The 16,132-nt window shown below is 57.7% G+C and overlaps 4 protein-coding genes across 10 annotated transcripts in view; 3 read left to right on the top strand and 1 right to left on the bottom strand.

Annotated features, from left to right (window-relative positions):
- The window catches only part of ARPC2 (actin related protein 2/3 complex subunit 2), a 31,020-nt gene extending 29,096 nt beyond the window's left edge, over window positions 1-1,924 (top strand). Inside the window, exon 11 of the mRNA XM_014852528.3 lies at window positions 1,455-1,924. Within this exon, the coding sequence (XP_014708014.1) occupies window positions 1,455-1,479 (25 nt within the window). The 3' untranslated portion in view covers window positions 1,480-1,924. The remainder of the gene's footprint in view (window positions 1-1,454) is intronic.
- Window positions 1,925-2,718: 794 nt separating this feature from the next.
- Window positions 2,719-10,049, top strand: GPBAR1 (G protein-coupled bile acid receptor 1). 5 transcript variants are annotated; one of them, XM_044751248.2, is made up of 4 exons: window positions 2,719-2,931; window positions 6,821-6,953; window positions 7,775-7,942; window positions 8,595-10,043. In XM_044751248.2, the coding sequence occupies exon 4, from the start codon at window positions 8,640-8,642 to the stop codon at window positions 9,630-9,632; it is 993 nt and encodes a 330-aa protein (XP_044607183.1). In that variant the 5' UTR covers window positions 2,719-2,931; window positions 6,821-6,953; window positions 7,775-7,942; window positions 8,595-8,639; the 3' UTR covers window positions 9,633-10,043. The 5 variants fall into 5 exon arrangements, with proteins under 5 accessions (XP_044607183.1, XP_014708009.1, XP_070345840.1 ...); XM_014852523.3 differs by lacking the exon at window positions 7,775-7,942; XM_070489739.1 differs by lacking the exon at window positions 2,719-2,931 and having other exon boundaries at window positions 6,760-6,953; window positions 8,595-10,049.
- Window positions 10,012-16,054, bottom strand: AAMP (angio associated migratory cell protein). 2 transcript variants are annotated; one of them, XM_014852521.3, is made up of 12 exons: window positions 15,764-16,054; window positions 14,881-15,346; window positions 14,261-14,416; window positions 13,412-13,531; window positions 12,762-12,901; window positions 12,373-12,517; window positions 11,990-12,073; window positions 11,759-11,874; window positions 11,497-11,600; window positions 11,253-11,343; window positions 10,896-11,050; window positions 10,012-10,473 (listed from the first exon to the last, which is right to left on the bottom strand). In XM_014852521.3, the coding sequence occupies exons 2-12, from the start codon at window positions 14,999-15,001 to the stop codon at window positions 10,398-10,400; spliced, it is 1,308 nt and encodes a 435-aa protein (XP_014708007.1). In that variant the 5' UTR covers window positions 15,002-15,346; window positions 15,764-16,054; the 3' UTR covers window positions 10,012-10,397. The 2 variants fall into 2 exon arrangements, with proteins under 2 accessions (XP_014708007.1, XP_014708006.1); XM_014852520.3 differs by having other exon boundaries at window positions 14,261-14,419; window positions 15,764-16,015.
- Window positions 15,371-16,132, top strand: part of PNKD (PNKD metallo-beta-lactamase domain containing) — a 58,221-nt gene continuing 57,459 nt past the window's right edge. For both annotated transcript variants that reach the window (XM_070489736.1, XM_070489737.1), the window contains exon 1: window positions 15,371-15,503. In XM_070489736.1, the coding sequence (XP_070345837.1) occupies window positions 15,437-15,503 (67 nt within the window). In that variant the 5' untranslated portion in view covers window positions 15,371-15,436. The remainder of the gene's footprint in view (window positions 15,504-16,132) is intronic.

Here is a 16,132-nt window from a genome sequence, read left to right as displayed (position 1 = left end):
CTGAGAGACGTGTCCAGACGCCATGGCGACAGAACGGCAGCATCATTCCTTCTACTCCACACGTTCATGGCCCAGCCTAGAACGGCAAACCTACTGCGGAGGAGAGGCAGGGATGTGCCCTGGCCCCCGTGCCTCACTGCCCCTCCACGCCTCACCTCCGGCCTGGAGTTGACAGGCTCCCCTTCTCCCTCCTTCCTGGGACTTGCAAAGAACAGTTCTGCCTTTTTCTGCCCCGCAATCACTTTTCGGCAGAGGTGGGCCTCAGAAAGGAGGAGAGGCAAACAGCCGCATCCACCCTGAAGCCAGAGCGTGCTGTCAGGGCAAGGGGAGTGGCTGGCATGGCGGGGCGGGATAAGCAGGCCCCCACACGGGGCAGCGTGAGAAGGGCAGTACACCTGCTGTGAGGTGGCCCTGCATCAGAAGCTGACCCTCAGAGGCAGCACCCGCAGCTCAGCCAGGATTGAACACTCATCAGGTTGTTTTTTTTTTTTTTAAGATTTTATTTTTCCTTTTTCTCCCCAAAGCCCCCCCGGTACATGGTTGTATATTCTTCGTTGTGGGTCCTTGTCGTTGTGGCATGTGGGACGCTGCCTCAGCGTGGTTTGATGAGCAGTGCCATGTCCACGCCCAGGATTCCAACCAACGAAACACTGGGCCGCCTGCAGTGGAGTGCGCGAACTTAACCACTCGGCCACGGGGCCAGCCCCAACCAGCTTTTTATTTGTGGGGAAGGGTAATAAAATAGGGTTTCATTTTGCAGTAGGTGAGCCATTCTGGGCAGGAAAAACTTAGCCCCCATATTTTTGCCTCGGTTTCCCATAGTTCTCAGTTCTAGCCTCCAGCCTGCTTTACCAAATGCCCTCTGCTTCTGGGAACCCGTCTGTTCCCAAAGCCGGCCCTTCCGGGTGGAACAGGACCCACAATTCAGGGCCTGAAGTCAGGCAGGTGTTCCCTAACCCAGAGTGGGGTTGCCCCATGGCAAGAGGAAGAGCCCCTAACCTTGGAAGTTTTGAAAGAGGCTTCTTTGAACATCCTGCCACAGGGTGAAAAGTTTAAGCAACTGCTCTCTGTCAGCCCAAAAAGATAGAAGCTGTGCAGGAGGAGCCTGAACGCTCTGCTGGGAAGAGGGTTGAGCTGTCTGGAATGCTAGTAGATCTGGGCCATCCAGAGATGGTGGGCACGTGATTCCCCCATCTGACTTGGTGCATTTTGTGTGCCCCTGGCTTAGCATGGTTATTACCCAAAGTCTTCAGTAGGAAGAGGGAGCCGATGGCACCGTTCTGTGAAAACTGGGTCTTCGCCCGTGCCTGGAGTTCCCACGTACCTCTGCCTCAGGTGCCTCTCCACCTCGTGTCGGCTGTCTTCCTTGGGGTCCCCTCCCTGGTGCAGAAGTGTGGGCTGGAACGCACGGTGAGCCAGGAGCTAGCCTTCACACTTACTCTCTGCTTTTGAAGGGGGAAGACGTTTGCATCCCGCTAACTCTTGGGAACAGGAAGAGGAAGCTTCGGCTGGCAACTGAAGGCTGGAACACTTGCTACTGGATAATCGTAGCTTTTAACGTTGCACCTCTTCAGGTTCTTGAGGGATTCTCCGTTTTGGTTCCATTTTGTACACGTTTGGAAAATAATCTGCAGAAACGAGCTGTGCTTGCAAGGACTTCATAGTTCCCAAGAATTAAAAAAAGAAAAAGAAGAATTCCACTTGATCAACTCACTTCCTTTTCTTTATCTTCCCTCCCTCACCCCCCTTCCCTTCCACCCTCCTTTCCAAGCTGTTTCGCTTTGCAATATGTTACTGGTAATGAGTTGCAGGATAATGCAATCTTAACTTGTTTTTTTCCCAAGTATTTGAGTTTAAAACTCCTGTATCTAAAGAATACGGTTGGGGTCATTAATAAAGAAAATCTTTCTATCTTACATAAGAATTTGCTGGGTTTCTGGCCTGTGAGTCCAAAAGAGAGAGGACAGAGGAGGGTAGACCTGCACTGCCCTTGAACCTGCAGACTGGAGCCGGAAACCCTCTGGGTCAGGAGCCCCCAGCCTCCCCTCAGAGGAGAGAATGGCTCACTATTGAGCTCTTGGTTGGTATTTCTGAGTGAGCTTGAACATGCCAACTGTAAAGCTCACTTATGAAGTCTCTCGCTGTGGCCAGGGAGCTCCCAGGATGGTGACAGGCACATTGAAGTGTTTTCTGTCTTGTTCTTTTATCATGAATAATGTATAGTGTTTCCCCAGATGTGTTCCATGGCATGTGTGGTTCTGCAGGACATTGATGAGTATTAGGCGTGGATCTAATACAGACTAACCCTTTCTCACACAACAGCTCAGAAGACTGGCACTCCCCGCAGCTCACTTTGGGAGAGTCTCACCTAGCAAACAGCACAGAGCCTAGCACAGCGTGCTGTGCCCGAGCAGGACACTGGGCCCTAAAATAAAATTGGTCCAGAAAGTTTGCTTGGTGAAGACTTATCAGGAGGATTGCAGGGTCACTGAAACGGACTTAGGACCGTCCTAATGCTTTCTACCTGCTTCCGCTTTTAATTTGTCTCCGTCTAGGGCAGTGTGCTTCAGACAGGTTTGAGACCCATTACTGAATTGTGAAATCTCCATCACAAATAGCACTTTTTATTTCCTAAATTATTTTGAGATCATTGTAGATTCACATACGGTTGTGAGAAATAATACAGATCCTGTATACTCTTCACCCACTTTCCCCCAGGGTGAAAATCTGCCATAGCTGTAGTACGGTGTCACAGCCAGGAAATCGACGTCCACACAGTCTTGGCCTTGCTCAGATGTCGCCAGTTTCATGTGCACTCGTCTGTGCGTGTGTGTTGTGTATTTCTGCGCATTTTAATCACGTGTAACTTCATCGCCAGCATTTTTAAAGAGTGTAGACTAGATCGGTTGGAGTGCATCACGCCTAGTGAGGGTGAGTACTGATTTTGAAATGTGTTTTGGTTCTATGCGCACATCTTGACTGGAGTGCGAAAGTCTCTTTTTACTATGGGTCACAGTCAAGAAGTTTGAAAGCCACAGGTCATTCAGGCATCCAGACTTCATTTTACTTGAGTTGAATGGGCTCTTCGCTCAGGATGCAGTTACGTGCCCGTCTCCCCAGCAAACGTGTTCTGGAGAGTGCTGTCCCCTTGGTGAGTGAGGCTGACCCTGTGGCCCCTGGTTGAAAGAGTTCACCAAGCTGAGTCTGCCCAGCGTTTTCCTGGGACGTGGCCCCTGTCACCTACTTCTGGTAGGTGGAAAACCTGGCTAAATTAGATTTATCGAGAGGTGGTGACGTGTATATTCTGTACCCCATGAGCTAGTATTTAAGGGGTTTGCAAGGGTAGTGCTGACTAGAAGCAGTGTTTGCTTTCTCGCTGACTTTAGAACTTGACTCCTGAGTAACTTGGAATTCACTGCGCTCTTTCGCCAGTAGTGGGGGTCAGATTTCTGAGAAGTGCTATAGAATGGCAACACCAAGGTTGCTTAGAAAATATGGAGTTAGAAAAACAGAGAGACATTAAATATTAGAGCAGTAGATGCTAAGGCAGTATCTTACTTCCAAGACTGTTTGTCAGCATAAAAAGTCCATGCTGGAGAAAACCCTCTCCAGACTCGTTCCTTTGTCTTCACCTGTTTCCAGAACACACTTGGTGTTGGAGTGGGTCTACTCTCAAAGACCTTCCTTCCATCCCCTTCGTGGGCAAAGGCCCACAGGATTGTGGGAGGAGGGAGGGCTCAAGATGAGGGTCGAGCACTCAGGGGATGTGGGCTGGGGAAAAAGTGTGATCTTGTCTCCGTGACCACTAATCGGCTCACGTGCCCAAAGGTCCACACCTGGGATGTGTAGGCGACTGGATATGAGGTCTATAGGTGGGAAACCGCTTTGAAGACAGATCTGGGTTTGAATCCAGGTTCCACCGTTTAATAGCTGTGTGACAGCAGATTTCTTCATCAGAGCCCGGTAGCCTCATCTCTACTTGAACATACCACCGCCTATCTCACAGGGCGTTTAACAGGGAACCAGGACAGATAAGTGCCTATCACATCGTAGGCATTTATAATACTCGTAATTATAACTGATAATGCCATCTAATAAATCGTAGTTCCATTCCTATACTCAGGAGGATCAGAAGTGGCAGACCTGCTGAGGAAGCGAAGTCCAGTGTAAGCTAAGGTCATTCTGTCTTGGGGTTTTCCAGGTCCTGCCGAAGACAGTTGGTATTTTTCCCTGCTTGGGTGGCCTTTAAACTGCAGGGGCCTGAGGAAGGTATTGGGAATCTCGTATCTGGATAGAGTGGGACCTGGACAAGCTAACCAACTAGGAGCTTGGCGGAAAAGGAAATTTGACTTAACAGGAAGTAGGAGGGTGGGATCAGAGAGCAGGAAGTTGAAACCAGGAGAAGGAAGTAGCGCCGCCAGCTGCATCAGCCCTCATGGGGAGCCCGCACTCGGCAGTTGCCATTTCTGCTCCCTTCAGTCTCATTCGAAGTAGGCCTGATGGACCCTTGCCCCAAGCCTGCGTCTATTCCAGAGGCTATTTTGAGTTCAAGCAGTGCTGCCCCCTTCTGGGATTGCTAGAGACACTGCAATTTCTGTGGCTCCTAGGGAGACCTGGAGAATCTGGTGGTTTAGCCCCAACAGGAAGAACTAAGGCTGCTTCTGCTCCTATAGCTGAATTAGGGCTCCTGAGGCCAGGATCCTGGCCAGTCACAGTCACAGGACTGTGCCCAAAGCCCTTCAAAGCCTCTCAAGGGCTCATGTGCTCTTGCCTACGAGGAGTGAAGAGTGTTGAACAGCAGCTCAAGGAGGCCAACCAGCATCCAAGAAGCCCAAGCGCCCTGCTGCCTCTGCTCATCCAGTTGGTACCCCCAGCCTCTGCATCAGACCCCGAGGTTCAGCAGAGAGAAACGAGAATGGAGTGGACTGAGGAAGCCCAGGAGGATTCCCTGCCCAAGTCTGGCTTGGGCACTGTGATGCAGGCTCTACCTGAGGAGAGGAGAGTGGGGACGGGGTGGGGGCTCTGGACCCTGCAGGACCTGCTGGATGGAGCATCTGAAAACTGCCCCCCAGCCCTTCCGTGGGCGGAGGGGAGAGGGCTGAGGATGAGTCAGTCCCAGGGACTGAGGGAGGGCAGAGAGGAGCTGGATGCTCCAGTAAGGAAGAAATGGCTGAGCACGGGACAGAACCCAGGCTTCCTGGCTGCCGCCACCTTTGTCCCCTTCATACATCACCCCACACACAGTGTTTAAAAAGATCCGAGAAGAAGAAACACAGACATCCTGGATCCTGTAGGCCAGGGCTGGGAACAGAAGGTCTATTTCTGGCAGTCCAATATCCAAGGGGCCCCCCCGACTTGTGTCCCGACGCCCGGCTGAACTCTCCCAGAGCCTCTGACTTTTGCCCAACCAGACAGCGTGGGCCTGAGGGCCGTCCACTGGAGCCCAGCATCCTCCCGCCCACCAGCTCCCTGGAGGATGGCTTTGTGACTGGATGCTTTCCTCTTCCCACTTTTTGTCCCAACAGAAGTCCTGCCCCTCCGGGAATCCTGACTGCTGTGCAGGGTTGGCCGAGCCAGACCCCTCAGGCCTCCAGCCCTTCAGGCCCAGGTCTCCCCCAGAAAGTGCAGAAGTCCCCTTGCTCCATCTTTGTGCTCTGCAGCGAGGAAGTTCTCCCTAATGTCTTACCTCCAGCTTTCTTGCTGTAGTCGTTAGCCTGTTCCCTCCCATTTCAGGCCTCAAGGAAGTGTAACTGGCTTCTCTCCCTCACCCCAAAGCCACACTTGATACAAGATGGAATTTGGGGCACCACACCTGGCTCCCCAGCCTTGAACTTGCCCTTCCTCTCACTGTCCCGAGTGTTTATGTGCCAAGTGCTGATCTAAGTCTTTATCACCCGTTAGCTCATTTAATCTCACAATAGGTGAGCACAATATGAGCCCCATTTTACTTTCTGATTCCACCCTGGCTCCTCCTCTCAGTCATCATGGAGTGAGACGGGAGCTGTTTGTTGACACCCTCCCCCATCAGCGGTCAGGAACTGGGGTACATGCAGTTACACGTTATGCAACCGTATTCCCCGCGACCACCCTCAGAAGTGCTTTTCCTCGTTCCCATTTTATGATGGAAAAATTGAGGTCCAGAGGTGGCTTGCCCAATGTCGCACCTCCAGAGCCAGAACCTGATTCACAGTAGTTGAGAAAAGTGTAGAATGAGCCCAGATTCTGGAAGGCAAGGCTGGCTTTATAAGCTGAAAGGCCCACCAGGCGATGGGATGGGGGCTGTGAAGATCGGCAGGCTCCAGCACCACCCCCCACCCCCGACCCCGGCCACCACTGTCACACACACACTGCTCTACTGCAGACCGGCTGAATTATGGAGCTGAGCTGGCCATGCTGTCTGCCGGCTGGCCACTCCAGAGGTTTAAGGCTCATAAAATGTAAATGTGTAAGTGAGGTGGGGGGTGGGGAGGAGTAGACAACATCGTTATTATCCATTAACTGGAATGCATTTCTCAGATCAGCTAGGCAGGAGCAGGCCAGAGGGCTTCAGCTGGCTGACCTGAGGCTGAGGATCCAACACCTAGGTGGCAGGCTATGACAGGTGGCTGGAGAGGGGCGACACTGTAGAGCAGGATAGGGAGGGGGCACTGGAGGAGGGAGAGGAAGGCCTCCCAGTTGCTGCAGTTCAGCCTGTGCCAGGTCCCACCCCCCAGAGGCGGGGCCAGGGCAAAGCCCAGCCCACCTCAGCTCCACCCCTCCGAGAACCCAGGCGGGGCAGAGCCTGGGTAGCTGAGAGCCCTGGTCCCTGCTGTCCCCGCAGAGTGGAGGCACCGTGCTCTCACCGGCCAGGACACCGGACGTCTTCAGAAGCCCTGCAGGGCTGGCTGCAGCAACTCCCTGAAACTCAGAGGAAGCGCCCAGGCTGGGCAGCAAGACCTGGCTCGAACAGCCATGTGAGTGGCTACCCCCCACCACTCCCTAGCCCCTAGCCACACCTGGGGACCAAAGCCCCAGATCATCCTGAAGAGGCCACTGCACCCAGCCTGAGCCACCAGAGCCTCAGGGTGTGCAGAATGCGGTCACCTGGGCCCAACCCTGCCTTTCTTGCTGCTCTGGTGGAGGTGGGTGCGGGACTCGCTGCAGGGGAGGCTGGGTTTGAAGTGACAGACCCTGAGGTCTCATGGGTTTAATAAAGCTGATGGTGCAGGGACGAGGGGGAACAGAAACTGGAAGGCTTCCGGAGAGAGAAATGTCCTGAGTGGAGGGCCTGGGGGAGAGGGAGGAAGAGGAAACGAGCTGAGGAGAGGGGGAAGGGTGCAGTGGTGGGGGCCCGACTTGGGAGCCTGTGGGGAATGGAATGGAAGGAGCAGCCTCTCCTGAGCTCAGGGTGGCCATGGGGCCCTGGTCCTCTGACCTGGGGGAGGGGGCAGGCAGGAATCCTTTCCTTATTGACTTTAATCCTAGCAACAGCAGCTGCTCCCCTGTTGACAGAAGCAGGAGTTCCCACTGGGCCCAGGACCCCTCCCTTGTCACCATGATGCGGCAGTGGGGCCAGGGTGCTGGAGGACTGAGTACAGGGAGCCAAGGGAAGGAAAGGACAGGGACAGATCAGAGCCACAGACAGGCCAGGCCCTGCCCAGCCTCTTCCCTCTCCTCTGGGCTCAACTTCCACCCCTGGGCTGTGTGTGGGGGTCCTCCTTGCCGCTGGCATCTCCACATTCACTGCCAAACCCTCCTCCCCCCGCCCCACTCGTCTCTCTCTGCTGGTTCCCAGGAAGGCCTGTTGCTAGTGTGGTGCGGATGAGTCAAGTTTATGGGCTGGAAGTCCTACCCGGAGGCTGCTCACTGAGCTGGAACCGGCCGCAAGGGCGGATGGGGGAGGGGGTGCAGGGGACAGGGCACCCCGCTTGCTGCCACCCATCGCCCTGGCCTCGTCACTGACGTGAGTGCCCAGCAAGCCCTGCCCCCACCTCACTCCTGCCCCCCCCCCCCACTTCCTACCAACCTACCATCTCTGAATGCTCTGGCGCCAAGCACGCCACGAGCATCTGAAGACAGGGACCCCTCTCCTTCATCTTAGCCCCAACTTCCAGCCCCCGGCCCCACTCCAGCCCGAAGGAGGCTCTCCATTATTGGCTGGCTGGCTGGAGGAAGACCACTGCGCACCAGCCGGACCCCATCTCCTTCCTCCTGGCTAATTTAGAGGCCTTGCCAGGTGGAGGCAGAGATGGACAAATGCTCTGGGGCTGGGCAGGTCCCACTTTAGGTGTAAACAGAGGCAGAAACACAGCTGCCCAGAGGAGCCAGGCAGAGAACAGAGATGGGCCAAGTGGCCTGGTGGGGACTGTGGGGACCCATCTGAAGGCAGCCACCACTCAGCCCCCAGCTGTTTGCTGCCATATAGGACATGTTGCCGGACCTGATTTTTTGAGAAGCCAAAAATACGAATTGTATGTAAATTTTAATTGGCAAAGAATTGAAAAAAATGTGTACTAGCAAAGAGGCTATGGCCCACAGTCCATCGGTCTGCAACCTCTGGATGAACATGTGGCCACAGCCCCGCCCTGGCCCTGACTGTCCCACCCTCCCTCCAGGCATGCCGGCTGCTGCTCCAGGCTTCCCCTGCCCCCAGGCCCAAGATGACACCCAACGGCACCAGGGAGGCGCCCAGCCCCATTCCTGTGGGGGCCCTGGGGCTCTTCCTGGCCCTGGCAAGTCTCATCGTTGCTGCCAACCTGCTCCTGGCCCTGGGCATCGCCAAGGACCGCCGCCTGCGCAGCCCGCCAGCTGGCTGCTTCTTCCTGAGCCTGCTGCTGGCCGGGCTGCTCACGGGGCTGGCGCTGCCCACACTGCCAGGCCTGTGGAGCCAGAGCCGCCGCGGCTACTGGTCCTGCCTATTCCTCTACTTGGCTCCCAACTTCTCCTTCCTCTCCCTGCTCGCCAACCTCCTGCTGGTGCACGGGGAGCGCTACATGGCGGTGCTGCGGCCTCTCCGGCCCCGCGGGAGCCCTCGGCTAGCCCTGCTCCTCACCTGGGCCAGCCCTCTGCTCGTTGCCAGCCTGCCAGCTCTGGGGTGGAACCACTGGGCCCCTGGGGCCAACTGCAGCTCCCAGGCTGTCTTCCCAGCCCCCTACCTCTACCTCGAAGTCTACGGGCTCCTACTGCCCGCCGTGGGGGCAGTGGTCCTGCTCTCCGCCCGCGTGTTGCTCACGGCCCACCGCCAGCTGCAGGACATCCGCCGGCTGGAGCGGGCAGTGTGTCGCGGAGCACCCTCAGCCCTGGCCCGGGCCCTGACCTGGAGGCAGGCGAGGGCGCAGGCCGGAGCCACACTGCTCTTCGGGCTGTGCTGGGGCCCCTACGTGGCCACCCAGCTCCTCTCAGTCCTGGCCTTTGAGCACCGCCCACCACTGGGGGCTGGAACTCTGCTGTCCCTCATCTCACTGGGCAGCGCCAGTGCGGCAGCCGTGCCTGTGGCCATGGGGCTGGGGGACCAGCGCTACACGGCCCCCTGGAGGGCAGCCGCCCGAAGGTGGCTGCGGGCCCTGCAGGGAAGAGTGTCCGGGGACAGTCCTGGCCCCGCCACTGCCTACCACACCAGCAGCCAAAGCAGCGTGGAACCTAACCTGAACTAGCCGAGGGTCTCTGCTCACTCCTGGAAGCCTCCATCCATCTTGGCCACCAAGCCTGTCCAGGCCTCTGGATCAGAGGTCCTACCCCTACCTGACCCCACCCTGGCCGAATAAAGCTCCTCTGACAGAGGAAGGGCTGTCTCTTTCCGTAACTCAGAAAGGCAGAGGCAGGTGGAACAGCTGTGGAAAGAACCCAAAAGAGCCATGTTTCAGGAAAATTCCAACTGCAGACAGGCAAGAGATTGGAGGTGAGGACCAACTACCCCACAAGAGAGAGGGTGAGCTATCCCGAAAGCCAGCAGATGGCGGGGGGGGCCTCAGCCTGACTCGCCCCTCACGGTTCCTCCTGTCCCGCCAACACAAACTCCACACAGGCGCTGTCTCTGGGAAGTATATTTTATTTACATTTTTAAAATCTGTAACTAGTATCTCTTCCTCCTTTCCACCCCCAGTGACTCGGGAAGGGAAAGAACGGGCACCTCAGAGACCTACTCCCCACATACAAAGACACCCCCCACGGCTCACACCAGCAAAGGGAAGTCAAAGAGGAGAGCTGACCTCCCTCCGAAGGGTCCGCCAGGGCTGGGCGAGGGGTGGGGGCCCCAGGGCTGGGTCTCTTAGGAGAAGAAAGGGATGGAGGGGACAAGTCAGTTTGCAGGGGTTGGAAAGTAGTCCGAGGACCCCCTCCTCTCCCCTGGTGCCCTCCCGCCTCTGCTGGGGGGCTCCCTCCACCCCTCAACACTGGACACAAAGCAGAGGCTGCAGCCATTAGCGGTCAGGTCTCTGGACACAAAACACTTTTGCTTTGTGGTCTCCTGACGTGGTCACCACCAGGGAGGCGTCTCTGCGGACAGACAGCACAGGTCGCAGGGACTTGGAGACCTGGGGCCCAGGCCCAAGCCCACCCCGTAGGGGCCCTCGGATGCCTCCTCCAGCACCTCGTCAATTCTGACCCCTAAGTGCCTGGCGCTGGCTGACATGCCCACGTCAGGTGAACACACCTGAAGCCAGCAACCGGCAAGGGGATCAGAGGAGGAGGGCCACACATGGGGGAAGCCCCGAGGCCCTGGGACGGAGACGTGACACGCCAAGTCGGCCACTGCCAACCAGAAGTGACAACTCCCTCAGGCTTCCCAGCGTTCCTGCTCACATGATTCCTGCTTCCTTTAGGAATCCCTTCCCATACCCCAAAGACCCTGCGCCCCACCACGGGCTATTCCCACCTTCCAAATACACACAGACCCAGCCCTTGCCCAATTCACTTACTTGCTAAGGGCGAAGTCCAGGATCTCGGCCATGTGGCCCCGGTAGTCAGTGAGCAGACGGCCAGTCCGAGCGTCCCAGAGGCGCACGATGCCGTCCAGGCTGCAGGTGTACACCACGGCGGTGCCCGCCTCCCACAGCAGCTGCACGATGCCCGACTGCACCGGGGCGACAGAGGCGGGCGGGGGTCAGGGCTGCAGAGCTGAGGCCTCTGCTCCCCACTCGGGGTGGTGGGGGGGTGGGGGGGGTGAGGGAGGAGGGGCCATAGGGAAGGACCAAGGAGGAGCCAGGTCTGGAGCAGATACTCCCAACAGCCTGGGCTTCCCCACGGCCATGGCCACGGCTCCAGGCTGCCTATACCTGGTGCTGACACTGGTGCCTGAGGGTCTGCGTAGACAGGTCGTAGATGGCCAAGGTCCCATCTAGGTAGCCGACAGCTGCCAAAGGCATCCTGGGCAGAAGAGAGCACCACGAAGGCTCCAGGAGAGACCTGGACTCATGTGCCTTTCCCTCCGTCCTGGTCCTGCGGCCCAGGCCACCTCCCCCAAGCCCCCGTCACCCCCAGTCCCTCTCAGCTCCAGGCCGAGCCCTGGCTCACACTCACACACTGCAGAAGCCCAAGGACTCCACTGAGTTGGACTCGCTCTCCTCCCCTTCTCCCAGATTGGGCTGGGAGGCCACAGTTTCGGGTCTGAAAACGCCCACCACCTATGAGCCAGGGGAGAGGATCAGAGAAGGGCCTGGAAACGGTCCTCTAATAGAGAAGAAAGGCGGTGGGGCGAGAAGGTCGAGTGAAGGATAAGAAAGGATGGGGAGAAGACGCAGAAAGTGGACGGCTCCACAGCCAGGCTCCGGGTCCCACTCACCTTGCCGGTGGTGGTACTGACCAGCTTGGCCTGGCAGTCCACAGAGCCAGTTAGGATCAGGCTGCCATCCTGGTTGGTGGCGACACAGGTCAGAGGGCCCTGGTGACCCTCAGTCCCTAGGATGGAGCAGGGGGATAAGTCAGACTTCATCCTGTGCCCTCCAAGTCCTGCCCGAGGTCTCAGCCCCTTCCCCACAGAGGCCCAGGTCGACCCTTCCTCCACCTCTGATACCTTTTAGTACGTGGATAGGGCTTCCCTGCTTCAGGTCCCAAATCCTGACGGTGCCGTCCTCGTAGCCAACCACAGCCCTCTTCCCTAAAGGGCCAGAGGCATGGATGAAGAGAGAAGGACGGACGGCACGCTCAGACACCCAGCAAGGGAAAAGGGGGAGGGGGTGGGGAGACAAAACGAGGGAAGAGACACTGCTCCAGGGAACAGCGGAGGAGAGCCAGTTCAGGGTGGGAAAGAGGGAGCTGTCTGCTCCAGGGCCTATGAGGCCTGTGCTCTGGGGAGTAGGCGTGCGTCTGCCGGCTGTGCCACGGGCAGGAGCCGAGGGAGGTGGGTAACCCAGGACGCTGCAGTTGGGAAGGGCCACTCAGGGGAGCGGCTCTCACCATCAGGGAGGACTCGGCCACAGGTGGCGGGGCAGTTGGGGCCCTGGAAGGTCTTGCAGTCACCATTCGGGACCTTCCACATCCAGGTGTTGCCGTCAGCAGTGCCTGCCAGTAGGACAGGTGCCCGAGGGTGCCACTCCATCCACTGAGCAGAGAGGAAAGGTCAGCGGGGAAGGCCGTCACCCCGTCCCACCTAGGAGCCTGCCCCCAGGGCCCCACCGGGCTCTCCTGCTTCTGAGTCAGTGGGACACTCCAGGTAACAGGTAGACAGTCTCGCTGCACCTTGGGAGTACACTGGCTCAGCGCTGGTCCGGTCTGGTCAACGGGGACCCCAAGCTCTCACCCCCACCCAAGGCCCCACAGAGCTGATCCCACTCTGCCGATCTCACCTCCAGATCTCCCGCTTCAAAGGACCAGACCTCCTCCTTGGTGTCCACCTGCCACACTTTCAAAAGACCACTCATGTCCCCTGTGGCCACTAGGGTAGAGTCGTGGCTGAAACCAGCACAAGTCACAGAGTCTTTATGGCCTGCAAGGAACAGCAGGCAGAGAGAAGAGAACATCAAGGGACCCAGTGCTGGGGGCACAGGACCCATGTATCTGGCCCCCAGAAAGGACCCAGAGGGAAAAAAGAAAGGCGGGTCCCAGCAGAATAGATAACCAAGCTCACTGCCACTCTAGGAACCAACATCCCCAGGTCTCCTGGGGAGAAACTGCTGGCCTCCCACTCAACCATGCACAGCCCAGGCCGATGTCCTAGCCCTCGGTCCACTCCGCACAGCTGCCTGAAACCCAGTCTCCTCTCTGTCCGAACATTCCTTTGCCACTGTTGCCTCCTCCTGGGCTTTCCCAGACTCCCCTGGCCAATCAGTGCCTCCCTCCCCTGTGCCTACGACAGACTATGTTATTCTTTGGGGTCCGCGGACCCAGCATAGAACTGGCAAAACGGGGGTCAGTAAATGGCTGTTGGACGTACAACCGCTGCAGGCCAGCCCCCTAAGACGTCAAAAGGGACACAACCTCACCCGGGTCCCCTCACCTGCACACTCAAAGAGCAGCTCCCCATCGCTGAGCCTCCACACGAAGGCTTTGTCGTCTTCACCCCCTGTCACTGCCAAGGTGTTGGTCTTTGGGTCCAGGCTCACACAAAACACAGATGCTGTCCCAAGAGATAGTCCAGGAGTCAGGGGATGGGGCTCCCACCCAACGTTCTGGCCTTCAGGACCTTCAGGAAGCCTGCCCCCTTCCACCCAAAGCAATGTGTCCTTCCTTGTGGAAAAGAAGGAGGCAGTTAAGTTCTAAGTTTCCAGCACGAGGTTGTTGGAGAAATCCCTCCTCAAGCTTGCCTGGCCCCAAGTCCTTCTCCAGGGAGACCTCCTCGGGTGCTATTCCTGTCACCCCCAACACTGATGCCGTAGTCAACAGGAGGGTATGTGTGCAGGGCTTACAGTTCTCAGCATGAGATGCCACCAGGCTGGGTACCAACAGAGGGAGGAGAGCATCACACTGCTGGTTCCTTATTAAGAGCTAATCTTGGAAGGGTTATATAAAACATGCTCAAAAACACACTATGATATCTAATTTATACAAAAATAACTTTTACTAACTTTTACCAAAGGCAACTTTTTAAAAGAAAACTAACACCCAGAGAGGTTAATAAAGACCATAAATCAGTAAGGAGCAAGGCAGGATTTGAACCCGGCTGTCTCCACTGACTCCAGGAGCCAAGCTCTCCTCCACGGGTCACACTGCCCCTCCCTGTGAGCTCCCCCAGGGCAGGGCCGGCATCTTCCCGCCTCCACATCCTCATAAGGCTCTGCACACGGTGGATGTCTGCTGCTCAGATGCGCCTGGAGGGAGTGTCTGACAGGCCTCCCCCGTGCCCTACCTGAGTGCAGTGCAAAGGTGACCTCGCTATCGTCGGGGCCCTCCATGCTGCCGACCACCCCTTCCTGGGGTTCCAGAACCCAGCCCTCCTCGTTGCCCTCTTCCTCTTCTTCCTCTTCCTCAAAGTCTACATCTTCCATCTCCTGGGCCAGATCATCTGCTTTGGGGAGAGAGTGAAAAGATGGGGCTGGCGGGCGGGAAGTAAGCGGGCTGGGGAGAAGGGTGGGGAGGCCAGAGGCTGGGGTGGGTCATGTGGCAAGAGAGTAAGGTGGGTCAGACCGATGGGGTGAAGGGGGGCGAGAGGCGGCAGGGAGGAGGGGGCGTGTGGGACGGAGGACAGGAGAGGTCTGAGCACCTGGGGTTGGCCAGAGACCGGGTGGGAAGGGAGGACCGAAAGGATGACGGGAAGGGGGTGTGTGAGGGGAAGGGCCAGAGGAGGCGTCGGGGGAACCCCCACCCCGGCCAGGCCTGAGAACTGAGTATGGAGGTCGGGGGAGAGAGGAAGGGCAAAGGAGGTCGGTAGGAATGACCGGTGGGGTGGGGGGGAGGGGAGAGGAGCAGGGGTCAGAGGCCAGGGGTGAGCGCCTCCTGTCCCGTGGCCTGAAGAGCGCCAGTTCTCACCCGGGTCCGGCGGACCAGAATCCAGTTCCACCACCTCGATAATCTCTTCATCACCATGGAAGCTTAGGGTCTCCAGTGGGGGGGTGTCCGCAGCGGCCCCGCTTTCCGATTCGGACTCCATGCGGCGCAAGCGGCCGATCCACTTCTCTGGGCCCAAACGCCTCCCAGAGTCAGCTCTGTGCGACGACGCGGAACTCGAGCCCCTCCTCCCGGGAGGAAGTGGGTGTAGGCAGGAAGAGCGACGGCCGCTTGGCCAATAGCAAAGAGAGTTGACTGGAGGACTCACCAATCGCAGGGAAAAGTTGGGAGAAGGGGCGGGGCGTTGCGGGAGAACCTAAACTCCGCCAGGCCTGACTCCGCCTCCAACAGGAGGGAAACAAGGGAGCGTGCGCGCCTGCGGGGTCTCCTGGGAAGAGTAGTTCCCCTGGGTCCGCTCCGCGGGCTTCTGGGAGATGTAGTTTGTGCTCTGTAGGCAGGACGGAAGGAGCGGGGGAGGCCCCTTACGCAAACTACAATTCCCGGCGGGGAGCGCGGTGAAGGGGGGTGGGATCTGAACATGGCGGCGGTGGTAGCTGCTACGGCGCTGAAGGGCCGGGGGGCGAGAAATGCCCGCGTCCTCCGGGGTAAGGAGAGGGACCCGGGGGAGGGCAGGACTGCAGAGGATCCCCTTTCTTCCACATCCTGCCCGGCGATAACAGGAGGTCAGGGCGGTCGATTCCTGCCCGCCCTGCTCTGCAGGATCTTAAAGAGTCTGGGGGCTCTCTAGAGGTCACCCCGTCCACCCCCGTGCCTTGGGGTTACACGACATCTCTGGGGTCTTGCTGCGAGAGGGAGCCCCAAGGAAGCCTTTTAGACTTCCGCGCTCCAGGTGTTTCACACTCACCGCAGTGCAGAGGAAAGAGCCCCGGGCTTCTGGAGGCTTGGGTTCTAGCCCCGGATAATGAGCAGTTTGACCTTGGGCGAAGCAGTTCGTCTCTCGGGGCTTCAGTCTCCTCTTCTATAAAATGAGAGGATGGAGTAGACTACCTTTAAGCTCCCTTCCAGTGCTAACATTCTGCAGTTTGAAAACCTTTTCTCGGATTTCCTTCCTACGTCTCATGTGAGCCCCACTGCGGTCCTTCACATCCTGTCGTCTGAGGAGATGAAGAGCAGCGAAGCTCGCTCCCCTGGCACCGGGTGATGAGCCCGCAGTGACGTGGAAGTGGCTTCAAAAGGTGCCACCTCGAGGGCGATTTTCCCATTTCCCTTCGGC

Source organism: Equus asinus, chromosome 19, assembly GCF_041296235.1.
Source record: "Equus asinus isolate D_3611 breed Donkey chromosome 19, EquAss-T2T_v2, whole genome shotgun sequence".
Classification (NCBI taxonomy): Eukaryota; Metazoa; Chordata; class Mammalia; order Perissodactyla; family Equidae; genus Equus; species Equus asinus.
The sequence above is the reverse complement of the archived record's forward strand: the minus strand, read 5'-3'. Positions and strand labels throughout refer to the sequence as shown.